General features: G+C 54.2%; 1 protein-coding gene across 2 annotated transcripts; it reads left to right on the top strand.

The window, feature by feature from the left end:
* Positions 1-5906: 5906 nt before the first annotated feature.
* On the top strand, positions 5907-23593 carry VSX2 (visual system homeobox 2; the record flags this gene model as incomplete). Of its 2 annotated transcripts, none has more annotated exons than XM_082649185.1 (5): positions 5907-6276; positions 7578-7662; positions 11516-11639; positions 22252-22432; positions 23268-23593. In XM_082649185.1, 5 exons carry the CDS (start codon positions 5907-5909, stop codon positions 23591-23593), a joined length of 1086 nt encoding a protein of 361 aa, XP_082505311.1. The 2 variants fall into 2 exon arrangements, with proteins under 2 accessions (XP_082505311.1, XP_082505310.1); XM_082649184.1 differs by having other exon boundaries at positions 23211-23593.
* Between the last annotated feature and the right edge of the window lie 2772 nt (positions 23594-26365).

Below are 26365 nucleotides of genomic sequence, written 5' to 3'. Positions count from 1 at the left end.
ACTGCCACCTTCAACTCCTAAATCAACCAATGCTGCCTCTGGCCTGGATCAAACAGTCCACCTCCCTCTTTGTTTCACAACCGCCGGCAGCTTCCCTTCACCCTGGGGATAACATCCAGTGTCCCACGAGGCCCTGCAGGCTTGGACCCCTGAAGACTGGGCTCCCCTTAAAAGCATGCCTGACCATCAGCTCTACCCTCTAGCCTCCCTTAACTTCTCGCTGTTCTTCAGAAGTGCCTCGCTGGTCCTTCTCCAGAACATGGACACCTGCTGTCTCCCCAACCCTGACACCTGCCCCAGCCCTCCACGTGGCTGGCCTCTCACCACTCAGGTCTCTGCCCAAATGTTGACTATCCAGAAACCCCTTCCTGTCCTGCATCTAAAAGAGGACCCTCCTGCTGTCAGTCTAAAACCCCTCACTCTGCTGTGTTTTTCCTTAGCACTTTGGATTCTTAAATTATCCTGTTTGTTTACTTACTTGCCTCTTTGTTAACTGTCTCTCAAACTAGAATCTAAATTCCATGAAAGCAGGAGGCTTTGCTTTCTTTTACCCCACAGTATTCCCATTAAGAGTATCTGGCATACAGTAGGTGCTCAGTAAATACTTGCTGAAGGTTCTTGCCTAAATTATCTTGCAACATTCCTGTGGGACAAAACAAAACAAACATCCTCTCAGGGCATCAGGGATGTGGTCCCTGTGTCACTGGCTCTGGATTCAAAGTGCAGGGTGGCTGCTTCTGATTGGTGGAGCCCAGGTCACATGACCATGTTCTAGCTGCAAGGAAGGCTGGGAAAGCACGTGTCTGGCCTCTCCAGTTTCATTGCAGAATTGGGGCTCTGAGACCCATCACTTGAGACTGCAGGGAGACTGGACACAGCCCAGAGGCATGCAGCAAGCTGGTAGTGGAGCAAGTCCTCTAAGCCTTGCTGTTCTCCATGGTTCCACACTGCCCATAGGTGAACACTGGGGAAGAGACAAGGGCGATACATGTGGGATGTTTTTCTTTTCCCTTGAGTGGCTAAGGAATGGTTCCTGCTGAGGGAGGGAGGAGACAGGGAGTTGTGGGCCCCTGAAACCTGGTGGGTGGCGTTCTGCTGGGATACGAGCCTGAGCTGCAGGTGGCACCTGGAACACCTACCTGGTGAAAAGGTTTACAAGACTGGCTTGAAGGTGGTGCCAAGAGTCTATTCCTTCCTTCCCACTCCCTGGGCCCCTCCAAGAAAAGTCCAAAGGGTATAGATTTTTCCTTGGAGAACTAGGAGAAGGAAACCAGCCCAGATGTTTGAGGGAAGGTGTTCTTCGTAGACTGAGGTTCTGGGGATTCACCAGCCTTGACCTCAGTAGCCCTTCTCGACCCTTTCTGGTGTCCCTTCCTTTCCTCTCTGCCATTCTCGGCAGGGCAGGATGGTAGCTCGAGCATTGCTGGGGCATCGCTTGCCTGCCTGTACCCAAGCTCCCTTCCTCTGTTTGAGGCTCTGGTTCCATCTTCAAGGAAACAAGAATGCGGTGGATTTGGACTCTGGTTGGCTCTTGGCAGCTGCATGTTCCTGGGGAGGTCGCCTAGCCTCTCTGAGGTTGCTTCTTTTCTTTTTTTTTTGCGGTACCCGAGCCTCTCACTGTTGTGGCCTCTCCCATTGAGGAGCACAGGCTCCGGACACGCAGGCTCAGCGGCCATGGCTCACGGGTCCAGCCGCTCCGCGGCATGTGGGATCTTCCCGGACCGGGGCACGAACAGGCGTCCCCTGCATCAGCAGGCAGACTCTCAACCACTGCGCCACCAGGGAAGCCCTGAGGTTGCTTCTTCATTTGAAAAATGATATACATCTTTCAGGATAGTTGGGAGGATTTGTTGAGACAGTGTGAAAAAGTTCAGAACTTAATAAATGTTCATTGTGTATAACTTAAATGTGAATCAAAATCACTCCTGTTTTTCTCGTAGCATCAGCTACTTACTGAACAGGGGAGATGGGCTATCTGGCCCAGTGTCTGATGAGAGGAGGATGAGAGAGCTGGAGCTCAGGGACTCTGCCAGGACAACTGTCCAGCACAACAAGACAAGGTGTACTCTCAAGGGGTAAGCCCAAAATACACAAGAGCATTAAAAAAGTGAAACACATTCGTGGGTGACAGATTCATAATGGGATTATTGATTCAAACACAGATCCTTTCTCTTCCTTGCATTTTCCACCCTCCTCCCTCCAAAAATTGTTGCTGACGGCTGGGAGGCGACTCAGGGAAGAAGCTAGCAAGAGACAATGACTTGGCTGCAACTGGTGCTAAAAATGAGCAGCATCACAGCAAAGGAAGGAGATGGCATCGTCCCTCATCCCTAATCTCCCTCCCTGAGCCTTAGTATCTTAGCTGTAACAAGGGGGAAAGAACTTGAGAAGTTGAGTGGATTCAATGCCATAAGGGGTCTGACACCCATTAATAATAGTAGTAAGAATCGTGATGTCTGGAGTCCCCAGGGCCAGACACCATGTTAAATGCTTTAAAAACAGCAGCTCCTTCAATCACTGGCCCGAACTCCATGAAGGCCGGGACTAGGTCTGTCTTGCTCCCTGGCATATTGTCAGTCCCAAGTATAGTATCCTCCTGCATGATGATGATAATAACCAACGCTCCCAGGAACCTTATTTTGTAAACTCACAGTATAGCCTTATTCACCATTTTCAGCACTGTACATTTCTAATCTTCATGACAGTTCTAAGTTCTACCATTATCCCCATTTTATGGATGAGGAAACTGAGGCACAGAAGGAAAAGAGAAGCTGGGTAACTTTCCCAAGGTCACCAAGCAAGTGATAGAGCTGGAGTCTGAACCTAGAAAATCTGTCTCTAGAGACCATGCCCTTGCCCCCCTGTGCTAACTCAGGGGGTCAGGGAATGCCCACAAGTCCAGTGTCAGGCTGTTTTATAGATAAAGCAATAGAAGCTAAGAGGGAAGTTAAATGATTGGCTCTAAGCCACAGAGCCATTAGGCGACAGACCCAGGATGTGGGTCCAAGGTGACCAAGCTAAATGCCTCTGAAAGGGTACAATTTACTCCCCCAGGCCAAGCCCTGGGGGCCAGCCTTTCCCTGTAGCCCCAGCCCTGCCCCCTGCGACTCCAAGTCCACAAATGTCCTCAGTTTTGGTCTGACCTCAGCTAGGCAGCTCAGAGACAGCCCTCCAACCAGGAGTCCTTCAGGAGTCCAATTCCAAGGCTGGGACTGGCTGCAGGCTGACGCTGGGCCCTCCCTTCATCTGTAGCCTCTGGCGAATGTGCCTCTCAGAGGGCCTGGGGCTGTCCCCATTCCCAGCCTCCTAGGGCAGGGTGGAGACTGTCTCGCTGGGAGTGGGAACTGGCAGCTTCACATACAGTGTTTGGTCAAGAGATTTTTCATCCTCCTCACCTGGCAAGGCAAGAGCTGAGTTTCCATCACTCACATGCTTGCTTTCCATCACTTGCTTCCTTGCCCATAGGCTGGCGTCTGGCTCATGGTGGATGTCCCATGATAAGTCAGGGATATGACAGCTGCTGTTAACAAAACTTCCCCATTCAACTTCCCAGGGTAGGCTGGCATGTAGAGGAGTCCGAGAGAGGGATGGAATCAAAAGAAAACAACTTTTGACACCAGACTCATTGGAGGTTGAGTCTGGCCTCTCTCTGCTGCTTACAAGCTAGGTAGCTTGGGACAAGTCACCTAACCTCCCTAGGAACTTAAGTTTCCATATTCATAAAATGGTGATAGAAATTCTTATCTGGAAGGCAAAGCCACTGCTCTGCACAGCTCTAGGGGGCATCATTCACACGGTTGTCTGTGTGAGTGGTGACACATGGAACCCAGCTCCATAAAATAAAGGCGAAAGATGCCCCGAGACTGCAGATCCCTGAGTCTGTACCTTGCAAGTAAGAATAGGTATGTGAACTTTCGAATGTGGAACCAAGATACTAACAGGGTCCTTGTGAAGACCTGATATTATGCTATGGAAAGGGGCTGGGGAGCGTGGATGCACGGTAGGCATGGCATTATTGTGGGATAAGGAGGCGGCCCTTGGAGTGAACAGTGCCCCAGACACCTGTCGCACTGAGGGATGTACCTGCCTAGTTCTGGATCTTGTGTGGACCAGCCCAGAGCAGATGAAGACCCACCTCACAACAGCCCTTGAGGCAAGGCCTCAGCTTCCATGTCCTATAGGGTTTCTTCTTACTTCTCAGTTTGGCCTCACGGCAACCACAGAGGGCACTAGATATCCTGGCAGTGGGCTGGGAGAGTTAGGGGGTTTCAATCTATTTGGGGGGTTGCAGTTGACTAGCTCAGAAATTCTGAATGGAATTTCTCCCCAGTCTTGCTTTCCAGTCTCTGCCTAAAACAACTCACCCTGTCTTTATTTCCCCTCAGAGGGTGCCTTCAAGTCAAGACAGCTTTATTAGAAACCTACCACTGTATGCTATGCTAGGCACAGTGGAGAGGAAGGTGCCAAGGTAGATAGACAGTCCTTAGTCCCACAAAGCTCACAGAAGAATTAGCTGAGGAGGTGGAGTGCAGGGACTCCGGGGTCCATGGTGCACGTACGTGTGTGTGTGTGTGTGTGTGTGTGTGTGTGTGTGTGTGTATAGAATCACCTTCACTTAACACTTGCACCCAAGGGAGCCATCCTCCCTGAAAGCAAGGAACCAGTAGCTCCACTGCCCACCTTTAGAATTTAAGCTTTTCTTGTTTCTCCAGGTGAGGGTCCTACCTGCCTAGAGCAGTTCCCTGCAGCCTCTCACCACTTTTCAACTGGCCCAGCTGGCTGCACTTTTGCAGCTTCCAACACAGGAGTTAGTCAAGGGATCCCCATCGAATGGGCACAGAAGCTCACCTTTTAATTGCCTCTCACACCCTCCCTTCTCCCTCCTCCTTCCCTCCACTTCAACAATGCCATCCGCTTCATTTGTCTGTTCAGTGAACTCTGAGGTATAGCAGACCCCCTGACTTGTCTATCTGATTTACTGGGAACCCCTAGAGCTAGTAAGGGCTCAATACATATTAGTTGAGTGAATGGTTAGAAGAGTAATGAAATCTTTCCATGGAAGTTGGCGACCCTTCATGTTTATTCTAGGAAGATGTTCAGGTGTCCACCGGTGTTCTCCAAAAGAAGTCACCACCACTCTTCTTTCCCTCCAGGAACCCCTACTCCTGACCCCTTTATTCATTCATTCATTCATTGGGTATTTATTGAGTAGCTCTTCTGAACTAGGCATTGCATCCTGTGCTGGGGAGACAAGCTTTGAGCTCTCCCACCCCATCTCCCTCTTCAAACCCCCTTCTTTCTCCCCGTTGCCACCACACACCCTGCCCAGGACACTTGCCCCTTCCTCATTCTGCCTTTTTCGGAGTGGTCCCATATTTGGGTTTCTTTGACCCCGCCAAACCTGTATAGGATTGAGGGAGGGAGGGAGGGAGGATGGGAGGGAGGCAGCAGGACTCCCAGTCTCTAGCACCTGCCCTCAGTCCATCCTTCCACCCCACCCCAGGGACTGTCCAAGCCAGCTCTGCCCAGAATCCCTAGCCGCTCAGCCTCCTGGAACGGCCCTGAACCTTGTTGTCTCGTCTCAGCCTCTGGGGGCCCTGCCCATGGGCGTCCTGCAGAGCCCACCCGGTGCCTGGCCCCCAGCGCCCTGGCCCCTCAGTGCTGCCCGCGGCGGGAGCTGCCAGCTTTTTGGAATTCCTAATCGCTCCTGGCCCCGGTGATTGGCTGCTCAGCTCTGACCCCACTTGGGCTGCCGCCTGGTTGGATAAAAAGGGAATCTCCTTGGGGCTCCAGAGCATTAGACATCGGAGGGGGCACCTGGGACCAACTTCGTGAAGCGGGGAGCCCGGCGGGGGGGTGGGGGGAGCAAAAGACCTGCGGCCTCAGCCCCTTCAAAGAGCCGAGAGATGACGGGGAAAGCCGGGGAAGCGCTGAGCAAGCCCAAAGCCGAGACAGTGGCCAAGAGTACCTCGGGGGGCGCCCCGGGCAGGTGCACCGGGTTTGGCATCCAGGAGATCCTGGGCTTGAACAAGGAGCCCCCCAGCTCCCACCCGCGGGCTCCCCTCGACGGTCTGGCCCCCGGGCACTTGCTGGCTGCGCGCTCCGTGCTCAGTCCCGCAGGAGTGGGCGGTATGGGGCTACTGGGGCCCGGGGGGCTCCCCGGTTTCTATGCACAGCCCACCTTCCTGGAAGTGCTGTCCGACCCGCAGAGCGTCCACTTGCAGCCGCTGGGCAGAGCGTCGGGGCCGCTGGACACCAGCCAGACGGCCAGCTCGGGTAGGTGAGGGCGAGGCTGTGTGGCTGCCTGACTGGGGTGACAGCCGGGAACCCCACGCCGTCGACTCTCGCTTGCACCGCAAGGCCTCCTCCGGGTGCACAAGTTCGTGCCAGGCCGAGAGGTCGCAGAGCGGGCCTGGAGCCGGCGCGCCCGGGGCGGGGGCTCGGAGGATGCTCCCGGCTGCGGCCGGGTTTTGGCCTCCGCGTTTCCGGCGGCCGAGCTGTGCTGCGGTCCCCGCGTCGGGCCCGGCTCTGCCGCGGCGCCTGATTGGGGCCCCACTGGAAACAAGGCTTAGGGTGTCGGAGCGCGTGGGGCAGTCGGGGGTCTCCTTCCATTGCTCCACTTCGGCCCCGGCCTCTCGGAGGACCCGCGCTCCTAGAGCCCGATTCCGTTCCGGGCTTTGGCGGCCCGGGAAGCGGGTGCCAGCTTCGGGCCCCAGCCCTGGTGTCCAAAGTTGTCTTTTCCTTCCTCCTTTCTTCCGTTCCAAGCCTCCCGCATTGGTCAGCTGGGTTTTAATTTTCTCCTCACGAGCTTAGACCACCCGGCCACGGCGGCGGCCCAAGGGGTCGCAACCCGAGATGCCACCTAAGCGGCACAATATCTCGGATCCCGGCGCCTCGCGGGCTCGGGACACCTGGACGACCCTGCCGCGCCCTCCGCGGGCAGTTTTCCCGGCCTCACGTCTCCGCCAGCTCGGCCCTCCGGCTCTGGTTCGCGCTCTGCGATTTCCCCGATTTTTCGCTCTCGTTTAATTAATTAATTTTTATTTGGAGGGGCAACGAAAAGTGGTGCGTCGCAGTCTCTCCAGTCCTGAGGGGGGGCGCATGGTGCGGGCACTGGAAAGGGGGTTGTGCCCGGGAGCCCCCAGCCCTTCCCGGAGTCCAGCTCTCCGCGCCCAGGCTCCGCTCCTGCGGGCCACCTTCCGAACCCCGGCGCCACGGCTGCTAGCGCAGGGCAGGGCGCCGAACCCGGGGCACCGCCGGGGGGCCCTGCGACCCGCGGAGGCTGTCGCGTCCCCCTGCTGTCCCTGCCCAGGCGTGTCTGGGCCTTTGCTTCTCAGAACGAAACAGAACGGAATGTGTTCACGACCTCGGGATTGCGGCGCCGGCGTGGGTAGAAACAGCCGCGGCTTAGGGATGGCGTAGACCTCACGGAGGGCTCTCGGGGGAGACGGAGCAGGCCCGGCTGCTCCCGGAGGCCGCCGGGGGTGGGGCCCCCGCGGGTTTCGGGAGCCTGACGCGCCCGGGTGCTGCGGAGCGCGTCCCCCATTCTGCCGCACGTGCCTCCGCCCGCTTTTCAGATTCTGAAGATGTTTCCTCCAGCGACCGAAAAATGTCCAAATCGGCTTTAAATCAGACCAAGAAACGGAAGAAGCGGCGACACAGGTAAGGCCCCTGCAGCGTTTTCTGTCACCTTCCTGCTCACCTATACCCTGCCGTCGTTCCCTGATCGGGGGTAGGGTCGCTCGGACCCTAATTTCACCGGCTCTAGATCTGAGGTCCGCTGCTGTGCCAGGACGGGGAGACCAGACATTGTTTGGGGACATCCGTCCAGGGCCCTGGCGTCCGGCCGTGCCGGGTGAGGACTTTGACCGTCCGCCGGGGAAGCGGCACCGTTTCAGGCTTTCTCCTGCTTCTCCAGGAGAAAGGAAAGCCCCCAACTAGGGCTAAACCCGAGCCAGACAGGAGCTGACGGCCCCCAGGTGCCAGCCCTGCATCGGCACATTCGGAGAGCCACGCACACCTCCGGGCGGGCAGATCGGCTCTCCCCTCCCGCCAGAGCCGGTTCCTCTGCCCTCTGCCCCGGCCCCTATTCCTCTCCCGCCGTCCCTGTCAGCGCCGCCAACCCCCTATCTTTCTGCGCCCACCGTTCGCAAAATCTCGAGCGTGATACCCGCATGGATGGCAAATTTTCCTTTGGCTTCTGCTCCTCTGTGATCCGTAAGCCTCAGTTTCCTTGTCTGTAAAATGCGGAGGGAGGAGTGTGTGCACTGAAGGACTCCGCAAGCCCTCGCTGGAGTGGAGTGGGCTGCCTTGGAGGATACAGACTAAAGAGCGAGGGTTTTTTTGTTTTTGATTTTCTTTAAATATTTTAAAAATAGACATTACTTGCACAAAGTTAAAATACAGTAGGTGCCGAAAGGTATATCCTGAAAAGTAATTCCCCACACCAGACCCGCATTCCCTTCCGCAGCCGCTACCAATTCCTTGTGCAAATGTATGAGGAGGTTTTCAACAAATAAAGGACTGAGAACCAAAAATCGACCTGACTTCCTGCGGATGCTGTTTGCCCCTGCGCTTACCCTAGCTTTGTTTTCCCAGATCTCTCTCCGCCCCAGTGCGGATGGAGCGCCCGCAGGGTTCCGGATCGCTGGGTGGACGTTTCCCCCTGGGGTGCTCTCCACCTCATCCTCTTCTCCCCAATTTGTTCTCAGCCTCTTTGCACACTTTCTCTGGGTGCTTTTCTGCGTTCCTCTCTTCCTTCACACCCGGAAATGACCCCCACGTTTTAAAACGGTTCTTCCTCACCTCTCAGGCCCCAACAGGTTCTGGCTTGAATGGGGGTGAACTTTGACTTGGTTTCTTGGTGACCTCGGTTTGTTCCCTTCAGGCGGCTGTTTGTTTTTGTTTTGTTTTGTCTTGTTTTATTGTAAATGGAAACGTTGTTTTTTTAGTCCTGATCCTGGGTCATTTTTTACATTCATCCGTCCAGCAAATATTCATTAAAACACCTCCGATGCATTCATATCATGCTGGTGGCAGGGTGGGGGTAATCCTGTCAGCCTCTGGAGCCTGGACAGGGACCTCCAGCAGGGACAGGGACCCGGAGGGCAGGTTGGAATCCGGCTGACCGGCTTCTGTGCTGCTGACCGAATAGAGGTGGGGGAGGGATTCCCACAGCCAGGAGAGCCCCGGACAAAGCACCCCCAGGAGCAGTGCTTCTGCATGGGGGCATCTCCTTGTGCAGCACTTGGAGCTGACTGACCCACGGCCGAAAGTCCATACTTAAGTTTTCTAACCCTCTATCCTCACCTGATACCCCCTCCACCAGGGAAAATTGGGGTGCTTTGGAGGGTTCCCAGGGAGACAGGACAACAGCCCTAGGTTTCGGGCTATTTCTGGTACACGAAGGGAACAGATTATTGGAGAGAGGAGAATGGCTGCTGCAATTTTTAATTAGTAAAAAATGTGTTTTCCTGAGCCTCTCTCATTTGGGGAGTTCAGGTAAGAGACCCTGGAATATGGTGATGAGAGGCAAGCATCTCTTGATCACCCAGAAACACAAGAGGCTTAGCAGGGGTTAGAGAGGGGAGTGGGAATGGAGCAGCAGCCTTTGGAGTCTCTCAGGTTTTGCTCTTCCCTTTTCCTGGAAGGCTCAACTCTGATAGACTGGTTACAATGGGAAACTGAAGGGTCTGGGGTTCTGCGTAAAGCCAGGAGCAGGGTTTGGGTCACGTTGTACGGGGCGCAGGGAGACTCCCTGGAGGGCACATCAGCATAGACACGTGGATTAGCTCTGAGGCAGGAACGAGGGGAAGTTTGGGGGATTTGAGGCATTGTTTCATTTTGTTTCTTTCTTAACTCCTTTCTTTTTTGTTTTCTTTGGTTTTTTTGTTTTGGGTTTTTTGTTTGTTTTTAATGAGAGCCGAGGCTGGCACTTGAAAGGTTCTGAATGACCTGCCATCCCCTTTCCTCTTTGGGTTTGGCCACGCCCCAATAGCTGTGTGCCTCAGTTTTCCTAGTTTTGAAAAAGACTTGCATGTTTTGATTGTTTATTTTGACTGTTCAGGGACCCTTCGGTAAGTGGCAGGAGAGGAATAGAAAGCAGCAGACCTTCAAAATTCTGAAGAATTAACTTTCTGTATACATAAGCATTCTGTTCTTCCCAAGAGGATAGGAGAAACACTTTAGAATCAAACCAGTCATTTTCTATAAAGAGCAGAATCTTTCTTTCTCACACATCCCCCTCCACCCCCCCGGCGGCATCCTCCAAGACGTTAAAGCCAACACCAGCACGAGGAGTATACGGGGCTGACATTTGTACTTTTTCCTTGTGTTGGGAGAGGCGAGGGCAGCAGCGAGGGATTTTAAACCACACACCCCCCTCCCATGCTGTTTCCAGGGTCCAAATCCCGGAGGCTCAAGCAGGGAAGGTACCATTGTTCAAGTGGAGTCTACGAACAAATCTGGACTATACTGCTCCCCAGCTTGTTGATGAGGGTGCAGGATAAAGGTCACCTAGAACCTGGTGAAATTCAGGTCTGAAAAAAGAATTTGTGTCTGTAAGTGGGTGTGTAGTGTATTTATTCAAGAAAGGGGGCTATGAACCCCCTAATATTGGAGGTAAAACATTGTATGTACTGGAGCATATCCATTTGCTAGGGTGAGAGGATGTGGCTTTTACTGGATTCTTAAAGCAGTTTATGACTCAAAATAGGTCAATGTGAACCGCTCTGTGGGCGCTGGGGGAGTGTGTGGGAAGGCACTCTCGGGATGACCTGAATGAAACTCCCCTGAATGGGGCTCCCGCTGGGTGAGTGGCTGAGCCTGTGTGTGGGATGGCGGGGAGGTGACCCTTCACTTCTGAGTCCAAGAAGGGACAGAGCACCCCCTTTCCCTTCTCCCTGCCCCCAAGACTGCGTGGGGCGGCTCTAAGGAGCCTTTAGGTCTGGGCAGGTGAGGAGAGCCGGGCGTGCTGAGGTAGGGTGAGGGGCTGCTAGAATCAGTTAGTTCTCTGCTGTACAGACGCTGGGGCTGGGGCGGCTGCTGCATTTGACCTTCTGGTGAATCTCTGAACTCTGAGTACGATTTAAAAGATCGACCCTCCTGTCTGTGGGAGGAGCCCAGGAAGCTGGGCCCGAGGAGGCTGAGGCACTTACTCACCTGGTGAGCCCTCCACGCTGTGCCTGGGAGAAGAGGGGCTTTCTGTAGTTTTCTAAAATTTGTGTCTTAACACCCTTTCCCCCCAAGCACTTCCAGGAAGATTCCCAGTATAAAATGTCACTGAGGGCTGAATAATACTCCCCACCACCAGAAGGGTAGTGTGGGCCCTCAGACTTGAATGAAGAAGAGTTTAGAGGATGGGGGGGCGGGGCAGGGAGCGAGGTTGCATCCGATTGTGCTGGCCAAGCCTGGGTTTGGGGTCTGTCCAGGAGCCATGGGGGAGGGCCATTCTGTCCTCTCTGGGACAGCTTTTTCCATTTGGGGGGTCCTGACTGACTTTTTTTGCTCCCCTCAGGACAATCTTTACCTCCTACCAGCTAGAGGAGCTGGAGAAGGCATTCAATGAGGCCCACTACCCAGACGTCTATGCCCGGGAGATGTTGGCCATGAAAACGGAGCTCCCGGAAGACAGGATACAGGTAACAGCTCTGAGTTCCTCTCTCACACTTTCCTTACCCTCAGGGACATCGACTGCCCCAGGCTCCCAGACACCCATCTCCCACCCCGCAGCAGAGTGTGTGCTTGCCTGTAATCACGTCCTCATGCACAGCAGTTCATTTAAGCAGGCAGGTGTTTGCTGAATACCTACCATGTGAGATGGGCACTGCTGGGGGAACAAGAGACTTAGCGGAGGAGGCGAGGCCTGCTGCTGCACTGTGGGCTTCCTGAGGAGTATGTGAGACAAACCATGTGCCTGGAGATGGCCCCAGGCCTCTCTGGGTGCCTGGGGGTGGGGGAGCATCTGTCTCCCTTCCTTCCACTGCTTTCCCTTGAGGAAGAGGTTGCCCCCTCCTTTCCTATCTACTCCCCACCACCTCCATCTACCTGAGCCTCCTGCCTCCTCACAACCCAACAGCTGGCCCTGCCCAGGGCTGCTGCTCCTTGACTTCTCCCAGATCTGGCCCATGATGTGCTCATTAAGCCCCTCCCCGTCACTGGAGAGTTTTGTGGCGGAACCAGCCCTGACCTGGACTGGGCTGTCCTCAGCTCTGCTGGGTGCCCAGCCTCCTTTCATCAGGGTCAGGATCCTCCCAAGTCCAGGACGCCCCTAGCTGGGCAGGAGTGGGCTGCTTAATCATTTCTTCGGGAGGAGATGAAATCTGATGATTCTCCAGACAGGGCCTCTAAGAGCAGGAAGAAGTGATGCGGTTGGAGGAACACTTCCAGAAGCTTTGGGGTTGCCTTAGTTGGATCAAGACCTTTAATCAAAGTTGCTCCTATCGGGACACCTGAGTGGCCCGGAGTAGTTGACGGCCCAGGCTGGAAAAGGGCAGAAAGGGTCCCGACTTCCTGAAACCCCGTCTGCTCCGAATCTCCTCCTCCTTTGTGTCTCCACGTGTGATGTGAGTTGGGGCGGGTAGGGGACAAGTCCAGAGGAACCGAATAAGGTGTGTAGGTTCCTTGCGCTCCCTCACTGGAGAACCAGAGAATGGGAAATGAGGCGTGAGCTCCTTTTCCAGAAGAGCCTGCCTCTCCACTGGAAGTCTATGGGGAATTTCAGCCAATGGCTTTAGACAGTGACACTAACAATAAGCTCAATTATTCATAAGCAGATTATCTGTTTGGCGTATTATCCATGGTGGCCTGGATCCATCATACCCCCCAGCTGAGTTCCAGTGGGAACAGGCTGGGTGTTGCTTCTGGATCTTGTGTGTGCGTGTGCGTGTGCGTGTGTGTGTGTGTGTGTGTGGTCATGACGAGCAGCGGGGGTGGGGTGAGACTCCCCGATTTCCCCGTTGGTTGGTCCCACATTTGCGCTACTGACCAGTAGGAAAGAACAGCCTGTGCCTTGCGGTGGCTCGTCCTGAAATCCCTTTGGCTGTGGTGGTGGTGGTGGGTGGGAGTGTCTGAAAGATCTGGGGAAGCTCGCCCTTGCCCTCGGCTGTCACTGCATTGCTGCAGATGCCCAGCCCGCAGACTCTAGGCTTTTTAAAATCGCCTGGGGCGTTGTCTACAGGGTGGTGTCTGAAGCCACCAGAACCAGCATGGATGAGCCAAGAGTGTGGAGTACATTGATTCCCTGGATTGTGAGGACTGGCTGTGGAATTTGCGGTTATGGGAGAACCAAGGCAAGGATCTCTCCAGCTCTTGCAGCACCGCCTGGTTCTTTGGCTAAATGATGCCCCCAGAAGGTGTTTGTGAGTTGTCAAATAGCCGTGCCCCCAAGCGTTTTACCAAGTGGCCTGGGAAAGGTCTTAACATCTATCGGTGGCAGTCACAGCTCTATCCCACAGAGCAGTTCTCATGTGCCCAGTGCTCTAACTATGGGACATGCACAGGAGAGGCAGGGTGGTGCAGTGGTTAGGGACACCAACTCTGGAGCCAGACTGTCCTGGCCTCACCAGTTACCAGCTGAGTGACTGTGGACAAGTTACCTCACCAGCCCGAGCTTCCCATTGCTCATCTGTAAAATGGGGATGACAGTGGCAGCTGCAGGTGTCATGAGCCATGTGTGTGGCGTGTTCCAGTGGGTCCGGCATGGGCCCAGCTCACTTGGTTTGAGCTCTGATCTCATTAAATCCTGGCGACAGCCTGTGGGGGAGAGAACATTAGCCTCCTTTTATAACTGAGGAAAGTGAGGCCAGACAACTAGTAAGTGGGGGGACACAGGGACCCACCTAAGGTCTCTTTAGTCTGCACCTAAAGCCCACTCATTCACCACCTGCCTCTTGGGTTTGAAGCCTTTGCTTTGACTTGAAGCTGGAGGAACAGAGATGATTTGATGTCAGGTGGGAGGCCTGTATCAAATCTTCTTTATTAAAAACCCCCCAATATTTATTGAGTACCAGATACTGTTCTAAAAACCCCCAAAACTCACTCATAACAAAATTATTCTTTGAATGAGCGAATTCAGGTACATGAGTTCAAAAGGATGAAACGTGAGTCACCCTTGCCACTGTCCACCGGCAGTCCCTCCAGGGGTTACCAGTTTCCTTTGGTTCCTTCCAGAGATAGTTTATGTATATTCTTTTTTTAAAAAAAAAAATTTATTGGAGTATAATTGCTTCACAATGTTGTGTTAGTTTCTGTATTCTATTCCCAAAGGATCCTCAGAACGCCCGATGGACTAGGTACTATTACTATTCCCACTTTACAGGTGGGGAACCTGAGGCCCAGAGTTCAGACCTGAGTCCCTTTAGACTCCAGAACACTTACTTCACTACACTGCCACCCTTCCTCCTCATTTCCTCTCAGCATGTTGATTTAGTGGAACCAGTGCGTCTAAGGATGGACCCTACCACTCAGAGCCAGTCCCCTCCCCTCCCCCAGCTTTCAGGCCTTTGTCTATGTGTTGAGGCTTAAGGGGAAGGGCAGTTATTAGAGGCTCCAAGTCTGAAGTTAGACATTCTCAGGTGGAATGGAAAGGTTATTGGACTGGATATCCAGTCAGGGACCCAGATCTTAGTCCTGGCTCTGACACCCACCAGGCATGGCAGAGGCCAAGCCATCTGTAAAGGAAAGGGGGAATCCCTCCCAGAGAGCAGCCTCCTCAGGATCACCTCTCTCACTGGGCCCCTGGGCTGCCATGGAGGAGTGGGACAGCCCCAGGTGGACAGCTGGGACACACACTTCTGCTGGGCCAACCCAAGTAAGCCCCTGGATGTGTCTGAGACCTACTGTCCAATGTCTAACGAGAACACAGTGTAGATGTGAAAAGTCAGACACACCTACTTCTAATCTTTGTTTCACTGCCAGCAAATCAAACTCTGAGCCTCAGATTACTCATTTGTGAACGAATAATAACAAAAAGTATCTAAAATAATTTAACAAAAGTATTGTTATTGGCATTATTAGTGCATAGCATTGTCCCAGATATTAAGTGCTTTCCATGCCCTTTTTCATTACATCCTCACAAAAGCTAGATGAGTTAGATGCTATTCTTATCCCCATTTTCTGGATGAGGAAACTGAAGGGCTGAGAGGTGAAGTAAGTGGTGGACTGGGATTCAAACCCGGTACTCAAGTACTATCTCAGGAGAGCAAATGAGGGAAACTGGAGCACCCATCTACAGAAACTGGAATAATTAATGCAAATTGCAGTGATGAGGGACCAGCCCCCTCAGTAGAGGCGATTCCCTCTGCCTTTGTGCTTTGAGGGCAAGCACTTCCTCCCTCTGTATCTCTCTGGGTTGGAGTGTGAAGGGATAAGGTGCATTGCTGGGGGAAGAAGAGATTTCCAGTCTTCATATCAGACTCAGACATGAAGTCCTTTCTGTGTCTCTGAGAAATGCTAGGATATGGCATTCTGGAAGCCCCTGCCGATGTCAGCCCTGGGGAAGAGGAAATGGATTTCCAGATTGACTTTATTTCCTCTGTGTGGTCACTCATTCTCAGAGTTGTAAGACAGGAGAATATTAAGCTATTCACTTATGTTTACTGTATTTTTTTCTGACAAGAGTTGTATTTATTTAAAATGCCTCCATTGCAGAGATATGGAGGCACAAAGTGGACAGAGACATCTCACCTCCACTCTTAGCAGCCTGGTGTGTTTGGAAGGATGATATTTGGATTCTCTGACTAGCACTGTTCCATTCTGCCTCTTTTAAAGTGGTCCCCTCCCAAGGGTAGGGAACAAAGTTTTAGGGGATTATATTCCAGAAGTAAGAAGATAGCTGCCTGGATGGGAAAGGGTTTCCGTGTGTCTCAGCCCGGGACGTTTATGAGATCACAGGGCAGCTTTTTAAAATTACCCGTGCCAGCCCCCTAGCAATGCTAGGTTTGGTTTGATGTGGAGGAGCCTGTACGTTTTTAAAGCTCTCCAGGTGATTGTGTGTAGCCAGTGTAAAAATGCTGGGTCAAGGGCTTCCCTGGTGGCGCAGTGGTTGAGAGTCTGCCTGCTGATGCAGGGGACAGGGGTTCGTGCCCCGGTCCGGGAAGATCCCACATGCCGCGGAGCGGCTGGGCCCGTGAGCCATGGCTGCTGAGCCTGCGCGTCCGGAGCCTGTGCTCCGCAACGGGAGAGGCCACAACAGTGAGAGGCCTGCGTACCGCAAAAAAAAAAAAAAAAAAAAAAAGCTGGGTCAGAGGCTCAGGAAAAGAGTTTCAGTGTTTCAAGTGGGTTAATATGAGTGGAAGAAAGTGGAGTACTGGGTAACCTGGTGGGATGACCTGTCCAGAGGTTCAGGGAAGGATGCTGCATGAGGCTGCCAGGAAACATGGGCAGAGCTGCCCCCTAGTGGACATCAGAGGCTACAGCAAGGCCAGGCTTTTCTGGGCCTGAAACTGGGACTGGAAAGGGTGTGCTGCAATATGCTGTCAGAAGTGCTGAGTGGATGTGGAGTGTGAGGTCGTTAAATCACGCCAGCAATGAGCCCATATTAATCAGCTTCCAGTCAGAGGAGAGAAGAGAATCTAAGTGACTATGATGGCAAGTGCCACATGGCCAAAAAAGCCGGGCCCGATAGCCTGGGGCAAGACTGGAGGGCAGGGCCTGGGGTAGCCAAGGGGCCAGAGGTGCAGAGCATCTATCATGCAGGATGTCTCCTTTAGTGGGGCTATCCTGGAGGGACTGCAGAGGGAAGGAGGCCTGGGCACATAGTCCTGTGGGGATACAAGGCTGGGAACTCGTGAATGCAAGAGAAGCCCTGGTTACCCACAAAGGGAGAGAGACAGCTGACAGTGTTGCCTGCCGGCTCGATGGGTGCCCTGTGGCCGAAGAGCATCCATTTGGCGAGAAGCCCTTTCCTGGGTCCAGTCCATCCTTGGAGGCACAAGCTCTTGGGACCCTCTCTGCCAGGTGTCGACAGCCAGAGGCCTCCTACCTGGGCTCTCTGAGTGCTACTGGGCACCACCTGTGAGGGGAAGCGCACCAGGAAACCCAGGCTCTTTCCCGAGCTAGAAGATCTTCCCCCTCTCCTTTCCCTGGGACTACCAAGTTGGTGACCCTTGATGTCCCTTGTAGGCCGCTTCTCAGGCACTTGGAGGCCCTGAAGTGGAAGGCAGGGCTCTGGTCCTTGCTGGGGCCTGGACGCAGGCTCTCCTGAAGAGTTGCGGACCCGACTTCCTTGAGAGTGGAGCAGTGTCTTCCAGAAAGTACGCAGTCAGGAAAGTAGAGAGATTGGAGGAGTATTGTGGGCTTGCCAGAACCAAGAGACCACGCAGGAAAGGGGGCCTAAATGCTGAAAAGACATGTCAAAGGTGGGAGATGGGAGGACCCGGCTTTATGGGAAAAGTGTCACTGAGCATATTTGCTTGAAAGCAAATCCTCATCTCGTAGCACATTTGTCCCCAGACTTCGCCCAGCATCAAGCCAACGTTTTTCCGTTCTTACAACATGCCAGGCATTTCCCATGCACTATTCTGTTGAATTTTTAACAACAAACCTGCAAGGAAGTGGTACCATAGGGCAGAGGAAGAATCGGAAGCTCAGAAAGGTTAAGAAATGCACCCAAAGTCACAAAGGCAGTTGGAGATAGAGCAGGGGTCTCCAACCTAGGTCTTCTAGCTCCTGAGCATAGCCAGCTGCATGGGTGGTCTCTTGCATTTGAGCCTCAAGGGTCTGGGAAACATTAGAAACGCGGGAGAGTTGCAGGGGCATCTGTTTGGCCCCTAGAGGGGAAACTCGAGGCTATCTGCATTAAAATCTTACAGCCTGAAGGTTAGCTCTGTACCCCCATCACACCTCCTGGAGTTGATACTGTTGTTATTATTATTATTTGTCAGTCCAGCCTTGCTGCAGAGCACGTGGAGAGGGCCAGGAGGGCAGGTAATGCCCCTGATTAACCTGACCCCTGCACAGACTCCCACTGACTTTCTGTGCCTCCACTGAAATAATAATAAGTAGCTTTTATTGAGCACCTTCTGTGTGACAAACACTGATTTTAGGCACTTTCATTAATCCCTGAAAAAGTAGGTATTCTTTTTTTTTTTTTTTTTTTGATATTCTTCTTTTATGCTTGAAGGGACAGAGACTGAGAGAGAGCAAATAAATTGCCCAGGATCACACAGAAATTTTTGCCACAGTTGGGAATTCCAGTTCAGGACTGGCTGCTTTCAGTGCTTCTTGCAAATGTTTAAGTTCTGCACACATGCTGGTTGCTTCCAGGAAGGGAAGAGAAAGGCAAACATGAAGAGTGGTTAGGGTTAATTCTAATTCCTTGTCCTCTTGCCTCCAAGGCACCAATGCCACAGCTTCCCTGCCAGCTGTCCTACAAAGAAATTGTTTTGGCTGTCCAGGTTTCCTCCATAAACTGGAGCAGCATCTGGTCTTCAAAGAGCCAGGCATTCCAGGCGCCCATAACCAAGGGTCTGGATGACTCCTGGTTTGAGCGACCAGCTGGCACCAACTCCCCTTGGAGCATCTGTGGGCAAAGTCTGATCTGCAGACCAGTTATTCATTTGTCCAAATTAGGAGACTGAGGAAAATGGTTCTGTTTACAGGCCCCGGAGATGATCTGAATCCCAAGTCTGCACCCTCTTCTTCAGTGTTCCAAGAAAGATGCTGTTTCCATCTGAGAGCCCTGCCCCCCCTCAAGCTCATGGAATCCTGGGGAAGCCAGGGCAATGCACCTTTCCAGGCACCCACACTTGGGGGAGTGGAGGGAGTGGGAGTGGTAGCGAGCATCTCTGCTTTTGTTTACTCCACAATCGCTTCTCCAGAATACCTGATGCTATTTATTCTTATTTATTTATTTTTTTGCTGTGCCATGCAGTATGTGGGATCTTAGTTCCCCTCAGGGCTCGAACCCTCGCCCTCTGCATTGGGAGCTTGGAGTCTTAACCACTGGACCACCAGGGAAGTCCCCAGAATACCTGACTCTAAACCGTACTGAAAACAGACACTTCTTTCATCAGTTTGTCAACAGAACTCATTCTTGGCAAAAACCAGATCTGACCTCGTGCTCTTTATTTGTCCCTTATGAATATGTGTATGTTTTGCTGCAGAAATCAAAGCTGGTTTGACTATGGGGTACCACTGCTGCTGCTGCAGGATGTTACATAACATGTAATATATGCATCACATATTTTTTCTAAAATCCAAAACATTCTGGAGTCTGGTCTCAATGGGTTCCAGTTAAGGGCTTGTGGTCCTGTTGTTTTGTAATGCACCGTATTCAAGCAGGAAGGTCATCTCCTGCCCAGGAGGCAGATGGCTTACTTAGATTCATAAAGATAGCCTTCCCAACCCTCTGTGGTCAGACTTGGAATTCCACCTTAGAATTCCATCGCCAAGGGGTTCATTCTTTGCTGTCTTCTCTGTGAGGTGGTTGAAACCAGAAGTCACTTACACCTTTCTGTGGCTTAGTCCTTTTAGATTTTTCCTAGGTGCAAAAAAGCTTGAGACGAGTACTTGTAGAGGACGACCAAGTGCTAACGGGAAGGAAGATAGAGCAGGACAGAGGTCTCAGACAAACTTCAGGCTTTGGGTAGGGCAGAGGGCCTGCGGGACAGACAGGGCCGCAGGGTAGAGATCTAAACACACCGCAGAGCCAGGCCAGGCCGATGGCCGAGTTAGCCCGAACTCGCATGGTGCACCTATTTCCGCTCTTTAGTGCACGGAGCGCAGCCATCTAGTAGCCTTCACATTACATAAACCCGTTCCTTGGCCCGGTTCGCTGAGTGCGGTCTGGGTCTAGACCAGAGGGAGGGCTTGCATTAGCTCCGCAGCTTCCCAGCAGGGACGGCAGGTGCTAAACCCGGTGGTGGCAACGGTGCGGCTCACCGGAGGCGGCGCCGCCCAGGGAGGGACGAAAGATCGTTTTCTAACAGCGCGGGCGCGGGTCAGTGTGAGGATTGAGAGGCCCGGGGTGTCTGAGGCCGCATCTCTCCCATTTTTAGAGTTTCCTAGTTATTTACAAATGAAGAAATGCCAAAACAGGTTACACACATTTGGGTCAACTTAAAGGTGTGCGAGGACCGTGCGGTCTGGAAGCAGCCCCGCAGAAGTCTGTGACCGCGGGGCTCTGGGCGCCTTGTGGGTGCGGCCGGGGCGCTCCCTGCTGGATGTGGCCGGCCGCGCTCCGCTGCAGACTCGGAGCTGTCGGGAGCTGCCAGGGAGCTCACTCCGCCACCTAGCGGCGGCGGTGGGAACCGCAGGGGCGCGCGGACTCCGAGCCCCCGCCGAGGCCTCCCCGCGGCCGAGGCAGCAAAGGGTTAAGCTGTCAGCGGCGCGATGTTAAACAGGTGTCAAAGGCTCCCCATATATCTGCAGATTGAAATCAAATTCTTTGCCGTATAAAAAGATAAATTACCCAGGCGCTGCCGCGCGTCCCACTCATCACGCCACCGCCAGACGGCAAGCAATTTTTTTTTTTTAATGTGCTAACGACCTAATCAAGCAATCAAGTCGGAGAAGATTGCAGAGTGACCGGGGCAGCCATCTGCCGGCAAGTCCCGCATTCATTTCCCGCGCCCCCGCGTGGGGAGCGGGCCGGGGAGGGAGCTGCCGTGGGGGAAGAGGGGAAAAAATCCTAAACAAATTAACACCCAATTTTTCCTGTCTAATTAGTTAAATGAGAAGCGTTTGGGGTCCCCCGGGGAGGGGGGGCGGCTTGCGGCGCGGCTCGCTCTGCCTCCCCAGCATTAATTAGTGCGGGTCAATGCGGCGGCTCCCGAGAGAGCAGCCGCTTTAATTTCCCGTGATATTTCAGTGCTTGAGGCCCATCGATTCAAACAGAAATTAACTTATTTTTCAATCAGCCCAGGGCTGCCCCTGGGGGTGACTCTTCTTTTGCCGCCTCCTGAATAGAGCTGGAGCAATTTTTCATCAAAAGCTGAAACCTCCGCCGCCGGGGGCGGGGGAGGGGGCCCGGAGGGAAGGGCGGGGACCTGGCCGAGGTGAGGGAATGGAAATCGCCCAGGAAACTAATAGATTCTCCCCGAACCCGCCTCTGCCCTCCCCCCATCCCCCCACATCACGGGGCGCTTGGGTGGCTCGCCGCCGCCGGGGTCAGGGCCTGGAGAGGCTGTGAGGGGACCAGAGGGGGCTGGCGGGCCTGGGGTCCTTCCAGAGACCCCCGGTCTGCCGCGGGCCTCTCACCTGCTTGAGGGACAGTGCAGCTGTCCCTGGCTCTGCCTCCTGTCAGCTGCAGGAAGCCTCAGGAAAAATGCTTGGGGGGACCAAGAAATTCCCCCCTCCTCCATGCATGAAAGGGACCCAAGGATCTCCTCCCAAAACCAGGCTGGAGTGTTGCAGATACCCCCAGCCCACCCCATGCTCTTTCAGACCCTGCACCAGTCAGCTTTGGGGCCAGAGAAGCATCCCCTAGAGTGTCCCCTACCGCACTCTCCTAGGTCCCTACCTTCACATGATCCTCACACCAGAAGCATTTTGTCTTCCTTCCCTGACTGAAGGATGGTTGCCCAGCTCCCCCAAATGTCATTCGGAGTTAGGTCCAAAATTGTGCACAGTGGGTGCATGGCAGGGCAGGACTTGGCCAGGACAGGGCAGAGAAGGGAGGCTGACTCAGGCCTCTTGGGAGTGTCCCCTGCCCTGCTTTGCAGCCGTTCCCAGGCTTCCTGACACCTGGATGAAAAGGCCTGTGCTGCCTGAGTCCACACTGACCTCGCCTGCTGGGACTGCTCTGGCCTCTGCAGTTCTGGTGGAGACAGAGCCCTGAACCAAAGGCACTGGAAAGGACTTTGTCCTGTACGAGCCAGAAAAGGGATTCTGTTTGTATGCTGGAGGTGTGAACACTTGCAAGAGAGCTATGAGGGTCGGGCTTCTCGGCTGCAAACTGAGGACCACATGGGGAACTGCCCATCTGCCAGACCCTGTCCAGGAGGTGTCCCTACTCCATCACCTTAAACTGCTTTGATTTAAAAAAAAAAAAAAAAAGACCATTTTGCCCATCATGTTCTCACAGGACTTGTGTCTCATTCTGGACACCCTGAGCCTGGAGGAACCCCAGGGGTACTTCGGGGTAGGTGAGCTTAAGTAAGGATGCCCTGCTGGAGAAAGCGAAGTCACAGGGGAATGGGGCCGTTGGCAATCAAAGAGGCGGGTCCCTTAACTCCAGGCAGACACAGCGGGGTAGGGGCCTGGCCTCTGCCTGGTGGAGGACGCCCCTGACCTGTTCGTCTGCACTTACAGGTCTGGTTCCAGAACCGAAGAGCCAAGTGGAGGAAGCGAGAGAAGTGCTGGGGCCGGAGCAGCGTCATGGCGGAGTACGGCCTCTACGGGGCCATGGTGCGCCACTCCATCCCCCTGCCGGAGTCCATCCTCAAGTCCGCCAAGGATGGCATCATGGACTCCTGCGCCCCGTGGCTGCTGGGTAAGAGCCTGCACTCTCCCTGGGGCCCTGCCCCCGTGGTGAGGGGAGCGGGCTCCCTGGAGGAGGGGACAGAGCCCTGGAGCAGGGACGCCTGGCCACAACGCCTGGCGGGAGAGAGGCCCTCCAGAGCCAGTCTCCCGGTCTCCCTTGGGGGGCTCAGAGGGCAGGCTGCGCCCGGGGCTTGGTGTCTGTCCCTCACACCCACCTACTGGGTGCCTAGGACTCTCATCCTGGACGGATCCCCCCTGTGAGTTCTTTTGTCCTGTGAGCAGGGGATGGCTATTGCCCCAGGGTGTGTATCCTCCTCTTCCCTTGGCTGGAGCTGGGGTTGTGGTGAATGAAACAGCCCCTCTTGGGGGTTGAGGGGACCTCTAGATCCCTTTGGCCACCATTCTGGCTTTGCCCAAAGGACTTCTTCCCCCTAAATCTCTCCACCTGCCATCCTCCCCCATCTGCCATCTGGACCTGTGTCTGACAGCAGCGCCAGCTTATCTTGGAGTTCTGAGATCTGGAATCCCAAAAGGGAGGGCTCGGGAGCAAGTGCTGTGCTCAGGAAGGGACAGACAGGACTCCCGGGGGCCAGGTGCCCAGGGACTTGGCTGGGAGAAGCCCTCTGCCGGCCCGGTGCCCCGCTGCTGCTCCGCAGCCTCATCCCCGGCCCCCCTCCCGCTGCCCCGGCCCCGACCCCGACCCCTGGGACTCGCGTGACTGCGGTGTATGAAGTAAGGCTTTCTGCTCGTCCTTAATTCTGGCCTCTCTCTATCTTTGCCGTTTTCAGTTCAAGATGGCTTTCCCAGGCGCTTTTCTAAACCCGAATACCAACAATTCTTTTTAGGGATGCACAAAAAGTCGCTGGAGGCGGCAGCCGAGTCGGGGAGGAAGCCCGAGGCGGAGCGTCAGGCCCTGCCCAAGCTCGACAAGATAGAGCCGGAGGAGCGGGGTCCCGACGCCCCGGCCGCCATGTCCCAGGAGGAACTGAGGGAGAACAGCATCGCCGCGCTCCGAGCCAGAGCGCAGGAGCACAGCACCAAAGTGCTGGGGACTGTGTCCGGGCCCGACAGCCTGGCCCGGAACGGCGAGGAGCCGGAGCGGGAGGAGGCCCCGGACGAAGACAGGCCAGCGGAGAAGCTGAGTCCGCCGCAGCTCGAGGACATGGCGTAGGCAAGGGCGCGCAGACACCGGAGCCCCAGGACTCTGCTCGGCTCTGCTCGGGGCCTGTGGTGCTGGGAGGTGTTCTCAGAGGCGGGGCCCAGGCCTGCTCTCTGCCACCCTCCCCCACCCCACAGGCCCTCTGTGACCCCCAGGGGACTTCAGGCACAACTCAGTCCTGGCTGAGGCTTTGGGCCACGCTGAGACATCCCTACCTAGTCCTGACCTGGCCAGCACCCTCCTCCTCCAACTAACAGACCTGCCTCAGAAGCCTTCTTGCCGCCCCAGACCACCCCCTCAAGCTGCTTTCAACTCAATCCTTTGGCGGCTCTCCGTGTCCGAATCCACCCCTTACTCTCTGTTCTCTTGCTCAATAGCGCCCTCCTTCCCAGCGCCACACCCCCTGTGGACTGTGCTCTGCCCAGACCCAAAGACCGCTGCTGCAAACACACTGGCCGCCACAGCGGCGACACGGATGGAGGACCTGCACTCCAGTGCCGGTGTCCCGAGCGCCCCAGCCCCCAGCGAAACTCTGCTCCCCTGCCTGCTCCTTCCTCAGTGTGGGTGATGTGCTGTCCTGAAGGCCCAGGCACAACCCCTGCCGGCCCCCGGCGCTGGGGCCCAGATTCCAGATTCAACTTGGAAAGTCTCAGCCTGGGCCCCTCGGCCAGCCTTCAAGTCCTGCCCTCCACAGTCAGACTCAGGAACCCACCCTCCACACCCAGCCGGTCCCACCGTTCCTCCCCACACAGGTGCCAGTGCCGCAGGGGGCAGTGTACAGTACCTGCAGTGAGGCCAGGGTCTGCCCTGCAGCCAGGGGGCACCTCTCACAGCTGCTGTGACTCACTGCACCTTTGGGAAGCCAAATCCTCCACCCAGGGCCCTTGGGTGTGTGTTTCTAGAGCATCCTGACCGCCCCCTCCACCCCCCAATATGCTGCCTGTGACCCTGACTTGCTGTGCAAGGCATCCTTCCCCTAAAGATTCTTGCAAATCACTGGTTCGCATGTGCCCTGCCTTGGAGCAGCCCAATCGAGCTGTAAAATGAACACATAGGAAACCACAGATCTTGACTCAACTTGATCCAGGCCATTCCTGGAGGGGGCCTGGGGCTAAAATAGCCGTCACAGTTGATCACAAGAAGAGTATGAGAAAAGGTTAGAAGGAGAGCAAGGGAGGAGCCAGTGTTAGACCCAAACTAAGCTACAGGCACACGTACCTTCCCGCTGGGTGTGAGCCGTGGTGCCTGTTCTCTAGAGTCAGACAGTGATGGGGTAGGAATAGGGGACGGGGCTTCTTCCTGTCTGCTGATGGGAGGACCTGTCCATACTGATGGCCTCTCTGCAGCTGCCCCTTCCACCCCCAGGCCAGGCACATGTCCCCCTCACCCCCATGGCATTTTCCTCTACTATCCCACCCACCCTTGCAGGGGATCCCTTGCAAGAGAAAGGCCTGAGTCAGTGAGCTGGGATTTTAATTCCATAGCAAAAGTTGATTTCTTCTTCATTCCGTCCATGGACCTTCCCCCCAGTTCTTCCTGTCTCTGTCTCCCATTGGTTTGAAGTGTTAGACTGTAGTCCCTGGTGTGTACATAATGTACATAGAATCAGAAGAAAGAAACTTGATATTGAAGTGTTTGAAATATGGAACTGTAATAACTTCTAGGTATTCGAAACCCATGATTTCTGTGCCATTTTCTGTAAAGATACAAGTAAGAATAAAATTGATGTAAAAACGGCGGAGGAGGGATCCAGGAGTCCTCTGTGGTGAGCATCATGTGTGTTTGTGTGTATGGGTAGCATAAAAAGTAAATCCATGAAGTCATGTTTAGGTCAAAATTACTAGATTCCTATTTTAAAATTATTCCAACTGGAGAGGCACAGTGGTCTGCCTTTCTCCACTAAGCTGATGTCACTATTTGTCACTGCAATATGGAACCCACTTCCATTACAGGCATAACTGAGATATCCCAGCCAGTGAGCCCCTAAGTTATTACCTGTGACTCCTTCCTGCTCCCCACACAACAAATTACATTGACCTTTCCCTCTGGTCCTTACTTATAAACAACCCTAGTTCCTTCGCATCTCAGGTGAAGCCCACAGCCCACCTTGGCCCCCGAGAGTACTGACGCCCTGCCTTTTGTGTACACATGTGCACTCGACTATCTCACCTACAACTCAAACACAGCAACAAATGGAAAAGGCAAAGTCATCTGGAACCGAAAGTCAGATAAACCTATGCTAAATCCCTGGGAAAGAGGAGAATAAACAAGAGAAACAGCATAAGGGAGACCCCCTGAGATCGCTTGAGGACAGCTGCGCCCCGCTGACTTGATGACGTGTTGGGTGGAATCACAGGATGAAAGAGCAGATGGAATGGACTTACACAGCTTATAGTTGAGCTTTTGGCTCAAGAAATCTCATAAGATTGTTTCCAATTGGCTCAGATATGGAACTCGTTGTCAGAAGAGGTTTTTCTGGCAGCCGGTCATGAAACGAGAATGACAGGGGGTCAGTGGTCCCTGTACCCCAGACTGGGCCCAGGTACAACTCTCCTGGACCCAGAGCCTGGGGGATACACGTGGGAGATCTCCGACTTCTATGTGCTGAAGGGAAAGGCCCAAGAGCCTGCCTTCAAGTTCTGCCCACACAGTGCTCCCCCAGGCCACCCCTGAGCATGTTGGGTCCCTGCAGGACTCACTGTCACCCCCGGCTCTAGGAATGCCTTGCGCTCACCCTGCTCACTCCCAACACTCCAGCAAATGAACAGCCTCTCATCTTTCATG

Source organism: Grampus griseus (genome assembly GCF_964374135.1).
Source record: "Grampus griseus genome assembly, chromosome: 2".
In the NCBI taxonomy this organism is placed as follows: Eukaryota; Metazoa; Chordata; class Mammalia; order Artiodactyla; family Delphinidae; genus Grampus; species Grampus griseus.
Note: the sequence above shows the minus strand (reverse complement) of the source record. Positions and strands in the feature narration are given on the sequence as shown.